The sequence below is a fragment of the Schistocerca gregaria genome, chromosome 3 (genome assembly GCF_023897955.1).
Source record: "Schistocerca gregaria isolate iqSchGreg1 chromosome 3, iqSchGreg1.2, whole genome shotgun sequence".
NCBI lineage: Eukaryota > Metazoa > Arthropoda > Insecta > Orthoptera > Acrididae > Schistocerca > Schistocerca gregaria.
This window is the reverse complement of record NC_064922.1, coordinates 305,379,585-305,392,287: the sequence shown is the minus strand read 5'-3', so window position 1 is coordinate 305,392,287 and position 12,703 is coordinate 305,379,585. Positions and strand designations below refer to the sequence as shown.

Genomic DNA, 12,703 nt, shown 5'->3' with positions numbered 1-12,703 from the left:
GCATTTACAGTATCGAGTGCGAATGTGGGATGGAATATATAGGGCAGACACAATGATGTATCTCCCAGTGCTGTACTGAACACATCAGGAACATATGACTAGGACAGACAAAAAAGTCCGCGGTAGCAGAACATAGCATTATCGAGGGACACAGCTTCGAATTCGAAAAAACGAAAACGCTGTGCAGTGCCAACGGTTTCTGGGACTCAAATCTTCAAAGAGGCAATGGAGATATGTCTGCACAACAATTTAGTAAACAGGGATAGCAGTTTTCAGCTCAGTGCAGCATGGAATCCCGCAATTGACAAAAAACGACAGGAACGCTCTAATCTGAAGGCAGCGGCATCCGCAGACAGATTGAATAGCCACCGGGTCTTGATGCTGGGCCACACCACGGCCCCTCACCACCACCGGTGCGGTACCCCCCTTCTGGAGGAATGTGATTGGCTGGCCTACAGAAGCAGATGACGGCCAAGCAGCTATACAGATATGCAGAACACAGCATCCCAACACTTCGCCTTAAGATGATGGGTACGAAACTCATCGAAACATTGTGACGAGACATCACCACCAATTGGCTGATAACCCAAGAAGAATTCATCAATTCCTAAACTGATTACAAAATTGGTCTATTTGGTGTATCGTTATCTTCAGTTCATATTTTCATTAACTGATCAGTAACTGCACTCAATTTTGTCAAAATCAACTGCATAATGTCAGTTTTAATTGTTTTCTTACTAACTACACTTTCACTTGGTTCAAACGTATCTAGGCTGCATCCTACAGCTTTCATTTCATCAACACTACTCTTGTCTCTATCTATTTCCCTAGCAATCACACAAGTCCACCAAAAATATTAATTTCACAAAATGTCTATACATATCTTTTCTTCTCATTGATGTCCCTCGTCACAATTGTAAAGTCCTCTTTCAATTCATCTGGTCTGTCATTGTTATTATTATCTCGTCACTGTTGAGCTGACTTTACTGGACAGCTCTCTGGTCTTCTTTTGCCAAGTGACTGAAGTTCATTTACATAAAAAATGCAAATACACAAAATCCATTCTTCTTCTGCAACAGACAAAACTTTGTTATCGGTCAACAGATGCTGGCTGACACCCACACCTGTAATTTTATACTCTCACACACACTATTAAAATTCTCTTAGTCTCTTCATTATTTTCAAAAGCTTTGACATGCTTAAGGTATACAAAAGAATAACTTTTTACTTATCTTCATTTTTGCCAATGGCCTTGCCACAGTGGTAAAAGCAGTTCCCATCAGATCACCAAAGTTAAGCACTGTCAGGCTGGTTAGCACTTGGATGGGCGACCATCTGGTCTGCCGAGCACTGTTGGCAAGCGGGGTGCACTCAACCCTTGTGAGGTAAACTGAGGAGCTACTTGATTGAGAAATAGTGGCTCCCTCCATAGCCGCATCCAGTGATGCCTGTGGGCCGAGGATGACACGGCGACCGATCTGTACCGTTGGGCCTTCCGAGGGCTGTTCGGACGGAGTTTAGTTTAGTATCTTCATTTCCTCTTGTTGTTGTTGGCTCCAACTCTTGTGTCTAGGGGTATATTCTTGTGGATGAAATTTTGATTTGTGTTGTGGGTTCATAATGACTAAATAACTGATGAAGTACTATCTGTTGCTATGATTTTCTTTTATTTTATCCCATTCTTCTGTATCACATTGACTTCACAATCTCCATTTTCATAAAGCTATCAATTATATTGTTGTAGACAAAAAACAAAGTACATTTCCATCAGAGGCATGCCCCCTGCTACCCACATTCAGTGGTACTCATAATATTCCAAAGAGTTTACAAAGCAAAAGAATTTACAAAAAATGTTCTTGACAAAAGAAGAATTTACACCAAGTTATATCATTATTTTATAAATGAGTCCAGAAATAAATTTAATAATTAGTGTTAGATTGTGCAATAATTAATAATACAAATTTTAAGTATACCAAAAATTTCGTACTTTCCAATATTTTCAAGAGATGAATAATGTTGGCTGTACATACAGAGTGTAACAAATTAATTTCCTTTTATCCATTTTAGTCTGAAATATAACACATTGTATACAAAATGATATGAAATTCTTTTAGTGAAACAGCAGAGAATGTTCACCTATACTAGATTCAGGATTAATCCTGGTACTGGCTAATTCTATAAAAAAAAAGGTTATGTTAGAAAAGGGTGGGGCAGATCATATGTAACTAATGAGCAGGTGCTGAATAAAATTTCAGAGAAAAGAAATTTGTCATACTACCTTACTAAAGGGAGAGCTCGGTTGGTAGGACACATTCTGAGGCATCAAGGCTTCACCAATTTATTACTGGAGGGAAGCATGGGGGTTGAAAATTGGAAGGGAAACCAAGAGATGAATACAGTAAGCAGATTCAGCAGGATGTACCGGTAGGTTGCAGTAGTTACTTGCAGATCAAGAGGCTTCCACAGGATACAGTACAATAGAGAGTTACATCAAACCAGTCTTTGGACTGAAGACCAAAACAACAACAACGACGACGACGACGACGACGACGATGACGATGATACATAATAACAGTATGCTATATAGCACAATGGCTTTATGAGTACCAGTATTGCATATTTCTGATTGTTGTATAATCAAACAAAGGAAAATCCAAGATGGAAGGTAACAATATTATGAAAAGGAAAGTTGCTACTCACCATACTGCGGAGATGCTGAGTCACAGATAAACACAACAAAAAGACTCACATTTGGCAAGTAAGGCCTTGGGTGGCAGATAGTGAAGTGCTGCAGGTTAATCATTGTCCTCACCAATGTAGCCCCTTCCCAGTTCCCATTCCAGCATTAAACAGCCCTCATTCCACCAGTCTGTTTAGTTCTCTCCTTTTCTGCGCCCCCCCCCCCCCCTTCCCATCGCCTAACATGGAGCACTTCACTGTCTGTCACCTCTACCATCCCCATCCCCACCACAGCCTAAGTGCTGGATTAGTGAGAGTTTAGTGTATTTTATTTGTAAATTTGCTTTTACATAAACATATTATTATAAATTACTATACTGAAATATAACTCATTTTTTCAAATCATTTACATCTTTGAATTCACTGTTAGTCCCTTGCAGCTGAAGCACACTGTTTAGTTATATTTTATGACTGGAACAGAAATGTTATAACAGGAACACCTACATGAGCAATGAATCAGCTTTGATACAACCAAAGGAGAGCAGTGGTCTCAGTGAAATTAGACATTCACATTCTCACTGTATTTTATAAAATTTTGTTACTTTTTCATGCATTTATTGAAAATGTCAAGTGTCACTCTTTACTTAAATCTGTGCAAGAGAGTAGGTCTACTTCAAGCAGTACTGAATTTACTATGGAAGCATCTCCACAAACTAAAAAATTTCCATTCTTATTGATCCATGGAACCCACTCTTTATGTGACATGTTTTTATTGTTTTCAGTGTACTAAGCACCAGTTCTCTATTCACAATAGCCCTCTGAAAATTCTTCTTAACAATTGCTGAAATAAAGCATGTACTTGCTCTTCATTAGTGAGTTTAAAATCTTCTTCCTAGCCACAAATGTTTAAGACAGTTCTCTGCTTATATCCTTATTTAGAGTCTGATTTTTGTAAAACATTTTACTGTGAACTTTTTACAAGAATTTTCAAATATAATTGAAGAAGTCACATCATTAGATTTAGAAAATTAATATTTAATTGAATATTTCAGTAATAAAAAAGGTATGAGTTCTGACTGTACAATAAAATACTTGCCATTGTACAAACCACTACTTGTTGAGAATCTTGATGCATTTATAAAAGATGTTGACACGCACCCATCTCATACATTTAGAGTTCACACAAAAAACATACATCATCCAACAGGCAGTCACTGATGTAGTGCTAAACAAAGTACATTAACAGATATGACTCAATCCTCACAACAAGATAGATTCTAATTAGATGATGAGTATCTTAAATGCAGTGTGTGAGCACACTCAGGTCGTGCCCTGCTATCAAGCTGAACAAGCTCTCCCTATTAAATACATCTGGAGTGCCATTTAACATTACAGTTCAAGGAGAAAAATACTTCCTGATAAGCTACCTTAGGCAGATGAATTTCTTAAAACTATATGCACCGTCCAGATACAATCTGCTAAAATCCTCTCAAATGTGAAACATTTTAAGATAGCATTTGCATAGGAATAGGCTATGGAAAATGTAACATCAGTTGTAATGCACAGAAAAGTTGAAAATACAGCATCACACACAGCAGGGATAGGAAATACTGCTGTGATGGATGACAGTGTTTTTTACAACTATTCTTGAAAGAAATAAATCAATGAGACTTCAAATTCTATCTCACTGAAGAAAAATCTTGTATGACTTGCACATTTGTTGCCTCAATATTGTCATAAAGCTTTGAGGTGACTTATTGGTTCAGACCGGACTGTGATTAGTCACAATTAATTTTAATGACGGTTAACATTGAAGATAAAGGTACAAAGTGTTTTGTCACATCTGTGCAATGTGGCATTTTATTCTTTGTTATGAAAGTGCAGTTAAATCTGTGGACTGGAAAAACTGAAAGTGTCATTGCTGTATGTTGCGGTGTGTGTATCTCTGATGAACCATGTTCAGTAAATCTTTTGTAGACTGTTTGAAATAAACAGTCTTAGCAGGTTATGGGCCCAGCCTGCATGTGAAAAGCCATGAAATATTTTGTTTTCACTCATAAATAAATTTTTGTGAAATAATGTAAATTTGCCTGTGTTTGTAGTATACAATGTAAATGGCAGCTGGTGTTGGTGACTACAGAATTCAAGTGGAAAAACTCAAAGCATACGAAAACTGGGTAAAGTGGAAATGGCACATGTTGATGCTGTTGCAAGCATATGCACTTGAAGACATTGTTAACTGTATGTACAAGGGTGCTGAATAGGCAGAACATGCAACTGTGGAAAAAAAGGTGGCACATCACCAGTGGTTGAAAGATGCTGTGAAAGCGGTTAGTTTATTAGCAAGTGTGCTAGGAAAATCTGTAGTTGAGGATGTCTTGACATGCACCCACATATGTGAAATTTGGGACAATTTAACAAGAGCGATTCGAACATAGCAGTATGTAATTATTAAACAAGGTGAGCAAAGCATTTTTTCATGTTCAGCATGACAACAAAGAGAAAATAAGCACTCACATCATGAAGCTGCAGAAACTTTTGATAGATTTGAGTGATGAACTGCAGAAGCATGAGGAATTTTAAGTGATCAAATTTTATCCACACTAAGGAAAGGATATTACAGTTTTAAAGATATGGTACATGATTCCACCAAAAATTAAAGTGTGACTCTTTTAACTGAAAAATTGTACAGAATTGAACTTCAAAGTATAGTCGAATCAGCCAAATCTGTTGCATGCAGCAGTCCCAAGAAGGAAATTCAGCAAATTACAAGTGACAACAGCGAAAAAACCAAAAAACACTGTGGAATGTGCAAAATGAAAATTTCCGTGTCATGAAAGTGGGCAGATAGGCCATTAGGCAGCAGTTTGTCTCAAAAAAAAGACAGAATTATTCACATCAATCAGTCCAGAAAAAATGCTGCATTTTTGCCATATGTTTTCAGTGCTTCAGTCAATAACTGTGTTGAAATCAATAGTTGGTACTGCAACAGTGTTGCCACGAACCACATCACTATCAATCAACAGTATTTTCTATCTTATAAAAAACTTTGCTGTTCCTGAAAATATTTAAATTGGCGAAAGAGGTGTAAGGAAGTAGGTTCATGGACAGGGAACTAAAAATCCAAATGCAGTTGAATAATGCTGGAATTATGCTGAACTGAAAGATGTGCTTTATGTTGCTGAAGCAAGTGTTCGCTTGTTCTCTACAAAAGCAGCTGCATGAAAAGGTGTTTGCAAGAGATTTGATAACGAAAGTGTCAAAACCGAAAATGGAGTGACTGAGAAAATGATGATGACTGGTCACATAAGCCATGGTCTCTAGCACAACCAGTTCAAGTGAACTCAATGATATCATTGGGTATGCTGCAAGTATATCATGAGAGAGGTGACTATCAACACGAATAACATGTGAAATGTGTCTTGAAGCAGGGGAATGTCAGTGGAAAAGGGTACAAAGAAGAAATCTGCTATTGATGAGCACTGCAAAAAATGCATCAATCACCATTCAGGAAGTGAATGAATTGACTGATGGTTATTGGTGAATTTACATTCAAAGTTTGACGACAAGGCTGTGCACAGACATCTGGATGGGAGTGTGAAACAAAATGAAATGATCGTATGTCAATGATGGCCATGCCCTCACCGGAACTTCAGTCAACAGTTTTCAAGTCTATTCAGGTGACCACATTGGGTGACGCGCTTGTTGACGATGATGAAATGATGATGAGGATAAACACCCAGTCCCCAAGTGGAGAAATCTCTGACATCGCTGGAAATTGAATCCAGGCCTGCTGCATGGTAGTCGGGCGCACTGGCTACTCAGCTAAGGCCGCAAATGGTTGGGTATGTGAATAACAGAGATGGCTTTAGGGTCTGCATTCCATCTCAGAGGAAGGTTGTGCTAAGTCATAAGGTATACTGAAGTGCCAAATAAATTGTTATACCCGCGTAATATTGTGTACGGTCCCTGCGAGCACGCAGAAGTGCTGCAACATTACATGGCATGGACTCAACTAATGTATGAAGTAATGCTGCAGGGAAGTGACACCATGAAACCTCCAGGGCTGTCCATAAATCTGCAAGAGTACGAGGGTGTGGGGATCTATTCTGAACAGCATGTTGCAAGGTGTCCCAGATATACTCAATAACGTTCATGTCTGGGGAGTCTGGTGGCCAGCGGAAGTGTTCCTGAAGCCATCATGTAGCAATTCTGGACATGTGGGGTGTCGCAGTGTCCTGCTGGATTTGCCCATCGGACTGTACAATGGACATGAATGGATGCAGGTCATCAGACAGGATCCTTACATATGTGTCACCTGTCAGAGTCATACTAGGGATCCCATATCACTCCAACTGCCCTTGCCCCACACCATTACAGAGCCTCCACCAGCTTGAACAGTCCCCTGCTGACATGCAGGGTCCAAGGATTCATGAAGTTGTCTCCATACCCATCCATCCACTTGATACAATTTGAAATGAGACTCGTCTGACTAAGCAACATGTTTCCAGTCATCAACAGTACAGTGTCAGTGTTGACAGGCTCAAGTGAGGCATAAAGCTTTCTGCCATACAGTCATCAAGGGTACAAGGGCTCTGGAAGCCCCTATCGAAGATGTTGCATTGAATGGTTCATGTGCTGGCACTTACTGATGGCCCAGTATTGAAATCTGCAGCAATTTACAGAAGGGTTGCACTTCTGTCATGTTGAATCATTCTCTTCAGTCGTTGGTGGTCCCGTTCTTGCAAGATCTTTTTCCAGCCTGTGATGAAGCAATCTGTGATAATTTTTCTTCCCATCTTGTTTTGCCATCTGCCACCTTAAAATTCATTTTTTCAGTTTTTAACTAATTACCAATAACATAGGTGAACAGAATCTGCATTTTTGTAAAAGAGAAAGATTGGCCCATAGCTTTAGAGAATATAACACCTGGTCTAATTCTGTGCTTAGTTTTATATATGTAATTGATTTTCTTATTTCTTTTAACTATTCCTAGTTAGTATCTTTTATTATAGGGTGGAATTGGTAATCGTTTCATAATATAAATTCTATTGTTGATGTATAAACAAATACAAATTCTGTAATAATTGTAAATATATGGAAGACGAAATATTTAAAGCGCCTATTTGGATCCCTTCAAAGATATGTTAGCAAAGCCAGCCCCTAATTAATTCCAAAGTAATTAACAGTTTTGCAAAAAGTATTATTTGGGTAACTATATTTGTAAAATTCATGATTTAAACAAATAATTCGGCCTAACTCTTGCAGTAGAAGAAACTGTTAAAAACACACAATTTTTTGTTGCATTCAGTTAATTTATGGACTTAAGTTTAATTGTAATTTCTGTAAATTTAATTTCGTAGAATGAGTAGTTTCAGAGCCTATTATTGTGAAGATATACGAGGGTAACTCCAAAAGAAATGCACACTATTTTTTTTAATCTATCTTTTATTCTACATATTTGAAAGTTCTACTGGGTGTAGATACATCCTTTAGGAACAATATTTTCATTTCTCTACATAATTTCCATCCCTCTCAACTGTCTTACGTCATCTTGGAACCAGTGCCTGTATACCTGCACGGTAAAATTCTAGACCAACCTGTTGGAGCCACTGTTTGGCAGCATGCACAAGGGAGCCATCATCTTCCAACCTTGTTCCACAAAGAGAGTCTTTCAGTTTCCCAAAGAGATGATAGTCACATGGAGCCACGTCAGGACTGTAAGGCGGGTGTTTCAGTGTTGTCCATCCAAGTTTTGTGATTGCTTCCATGGTATTTTGACTGACATGTGGCCGTGCATTATCGTCGTGCAACAGCAAAACATCCTGATTTTGCCGATGTGGTCGAACACGACTCAGGACGAGCTTTCTTCAGTGTCGTCACATAAGCATCAGAATTTATGGTGGTTCCACTTGGCATGATGTCCACAAGCAAGAGTCCTTTGGAATTGAAAAACACCGTAACCGTAACTTTTCTAGCAGAAGGTGTGGTTCTGAATTTTTTTTCTTGGGTGAATTTGCATGATGCCACTCCACTGATTGCCTCTTCGTCTCTGATGAAAAATGATGGAGCCACGTTTCATCACCTGTCACAGTTCGTCCAAGAATTTCATCTCCACTATTATCATACTGTTCCAAAAGTTTGCTGCATACCATTTTTCTTGTTTCTTTGTGAGCAACTGTCAACATCCTCGGAACCCACCTGGCACAAACCTTTTTTTAACGCCAACACTTTCATTATTCTGCAAACACTTCCTCCCCGTATCCCAACGTAGCGTGATAAGTCATTCACTGTGATGCATCTGTCAGCAGCCACCAATTCGTTAACTCTCTGCACATTGTCTGGAGTGTGTGCAGTACAAGGCCTGCTGCTGCAAGGACAATCCTCAATACTGCTCTGCGTGCTTTCACCACATAACCTGCTTGCCCACTGACTAACTGTACTGCAATCGACAACAGCACCTCCATACACCTTTTTCAACCTCTTGTGGATGTTTCCCACAGTCTCGTTTTCACAACTTAGGAATTCTATGACAGCACGTTGCTTCTGACGAACATCAAGTGTAGCAGCTATCTTTAAGACATGCTGTGACGGCGCCACTCACGTGAAGAGGTTGAACTAAGTTAAAAAACAAGCGGGAAGGATGTATCTACACACTGTAAAACTTTCACACATGCAGAATGAAAACTGTATTTTTACAAAAATTGTTTGGATTTGTTTTGGAGTGACCCTCGTATAAGGGCCTGATTTTTGGTCACAAGGCAGTCAGTCCACAGCTGAGTTTCAGACGAGAAATCTGTGTTGCTTAGAACAACAATGAATCAACCTAACAGTGAAATAAGTGTTACACAATTCAGCCATGTGTTAAAACACTGACAGTGTCCGCTCCACACATACCTTTCTATTCTTCAAGAACTGTAAATTTTGTGGATAGGTTTGTACTGCTCGTAGATGTTCAATAGTAAACTATTGTAGCAGTATGGGGAGGTTTGGCTGCAAACTATTAATGAGGCTTATCAAAAGTTAAACAACAGTGCACCGGCCCTATAACTGTGTATTATTTGGGGCTGTGAACAGTGAAAGTAAAGTACTGTGAAACACAACTGTGCACCTGTTGGCTACATTATTTACAGTAGTCAGTGTCAGAATTACAAACCCCATTTTTCAGCCAGCGTAGCAACGCAGTATGTCAACACCGAGGACAACAAATAAAGAAATAAAAGCAGGCGAACTGCTACAAGCCACAGCAATGTCGGAGATTTGATGTTTTACCAAATTCCTAATACTCATGGTACACTCATGAAGTGGTCATATAGGAAAAACCCCATTTCATCACAACCTCGAAGATGCTACGTCCCATCGCTCGTGTGCCGACTATAAAACCACGTTCAAACTGACTCAAATCTTGATAACCTGCCATTGTAGCAGCAGTAGCTGATCTAATGACTGTGACAGACACTTGCTGTCTTATTAGGCAATGCCAACTGCAGTGCCATAGTGTGCCTGTTTGTGTATCTGTATTTGAATAGGCATGCCTATACCAGTTTATCTGGCACTTCAATGTAAAATTCAGGAATTTAAGGTATTATGGTTAATAGGCAGCAATATAACCCATTATGGATGGAGCAAAGGCAACATGAAAAACAAACTATCAATGGCAAAAAGGGCATTCTTGTCTAAGAAAAGTCTACTAGTATCAAACATAGGCCTCAATTTGAGGAAGAAATTTCTGAGAATGGACATAGCGGAAAGACTTACCTTAGGGGGGAAAAAAGGATAGGTATATACTCGCGCGCGCGCGCGCGCGCGCGCCCACCCCCACACACACACACACACACACACACACACACACACACACACACGTATATCCATCCATACATATACAGACACAAGCAGACATAATGATGTCTGCTTGTGTCTGTATATGTATGGATGGATATGCATGCGTGTGTGCGCGAGTATATACCTACCCTTTTTTCCCCCTAAGGTAAGTCTCTCCGCTCCCGGGATTGGAATGACTCCTTACCCTCTCCCTTAAAACCCACATCCTTTCATCTTTCCTTCTCCTTCCCTCTTTCCTGACGAAGCAACCACCGGTTGCGAAAGCTTGAATTTTGTGTGTATGTTTGTGTGTCTATCGACCTGCCAGCGCTTTTGTTTGGTAAGTCACATCATCTTTATATGAGAGAGAGAGCTATATCCTCACAGAACCTTCCACCTTCCTCAAATAATAAATGACCATGTAATAGGTGTGCACACATCCACTGGAATTTTGGTTGCATATAACTGAAATACACAAAGGTCGTTACTAAATGGCGACACTTCTCAAGCAGTGCCAATGGCTCCTACACAAATTCATTCCTCTGTAGGAGTATACTATATAGAGAAATTTTCAGTACTTCGTTTCCCAGATCATGTTCTTTACTTTCTGTGTTATTTCCCCAACACAAAACATTCAGTTCATTTTTGGAATCAGTATCAATAATAACTCAACCAAAATTTTTGTAGGAAAGAGAAAAACAAATAACTATTATTTCCATTACTTGGTGTACATTCAAAGATAGGCTGCCTAAAACCAGTGACGGCAATAAAATCTATGCTTTTCAACAACATCTATAACAAGTTAGTCTCCTTCAATAATGTACAGGTGGAGAAGGGCCACATAGTTCACCAAGATGCACCACAAACAAAAATAACAATAATTAAAATTAATTTTTTCACTTCATTTTTAATATTTTACAATATGTCTCATATTTCAACTTTTCTTTCTCCAGTGTGCTTTTAGATCTACAAGCAGTACCATGAAACTTAATTGCATTTCCCATTTAGTTAATGTTATAATATCAATTAATACTATTAAATTTTACAAAGATATTTGATACTTTATATTCCATATTGGTACACTAAGTTATCAAGATAAATATTCTGTTCCTGCACTGTGAATTGTAGAAATAATTCCACATAATCTGAAAAGTATTAATAATCTAGTATCTTTTATCAAATTCCTTTGAATTAAAAATTGCTTGTTATTTTTCTGTGAGTGTGTGGACGACCTCAGCTATGTACAACAAAACTTTACAAGTTCTATGTTGAGAATGACATAGAATAAATGACAAAAGTTAAACATTTAAAAATAAATTTATTTCACACTTTGTACATTAATACTGCTATTAACAGACAATAAAATATCTAATTTACACTGTGCACCAAGATATTTTCTGTTATCACAAAAGATGTATTTAAAACCCATTTTAGAATTGTAGTCTATCAGGCACAAAGGCACTGTTTTAATGTATGAACAACCACCCTTCATATATATCTCAGATACCATTCAAAGTGCTTGAAGTATATTTCATTAAATATATTCTAACAATATATGTGTTGGAAATAATTAAATATGTGAAGAAGAGAATAACATGACAAATATTTTTATTATGAAATTAGAGCAATCCTTGCAGAAAATTCCCTAGAAGTGTCAACAACGAAAGATCACACTAGACACAATTCCCTTTTTAATTTTCCTTTTTTGTGTGATTATGTAGATAAAAGATTATTTAGCTTATGTTTGGATAGCATTCAAGATTTCTTTATAACAGTGGAATGCTTACCTATTTCATATTCTCAAACACTTAAATTTCTCTCAACTTTCCATCACACTTCCAAATTCCATATACACATGTGCTTGAAACATGAGATTTATTTGTTAAAATTTTTGTGTAAGTGAAATAGCTTTTTGTATCTCAAGGTACGAGAATAAAAAAATTATTTTCCACCACAAAAATTTCATTTGCTGAATGGCATGGCTCAGCAAATACTGTTTGTCAGAATCGTGGTAAAAGAGCAACCGTTAACAAGTAACTCAATGTCTCCTTGCTGCCTCCAGGAGTCTTAAAATATACAAAAACAGATTAATAATATCAAGATAAAGATTTATTGTTGCCAATATATACTCTTCAGCAGACAGTTTCTCCATCAGCATCTGCAACATAAAATGGATCAAATAGCCGGTACATTACCTTCCCAA

The 12,703-nt window shown here is 38.1% G+C and overlaps 1 protein-coding gene across 1 annotated transcript in view; it reads right to left on the bottom strand.

Annotated features, from left to right (window-relative positions):
* Positions 1-11,387: 11,387 nt before the first annotated feature.
* Positions 11,388-12,703, bottom strand: part of LOC126353950 (protein lifeguard 4-like) — a 30,166-nt gene continuing 28,850 nt past the window's right edge. Inside the window, exon 7 of the mRNA XM_050003245.1 lies at positions 11,388-12,658. Coding sequence (XP_049859202.1) covers positions 12,539-12,658 — 120 coding nt within the window. The 3' untranslated portion in view covers positions 11,388-12,538. The remainder of the gene's footprint in view (positions 12,659-12,703) is intronic.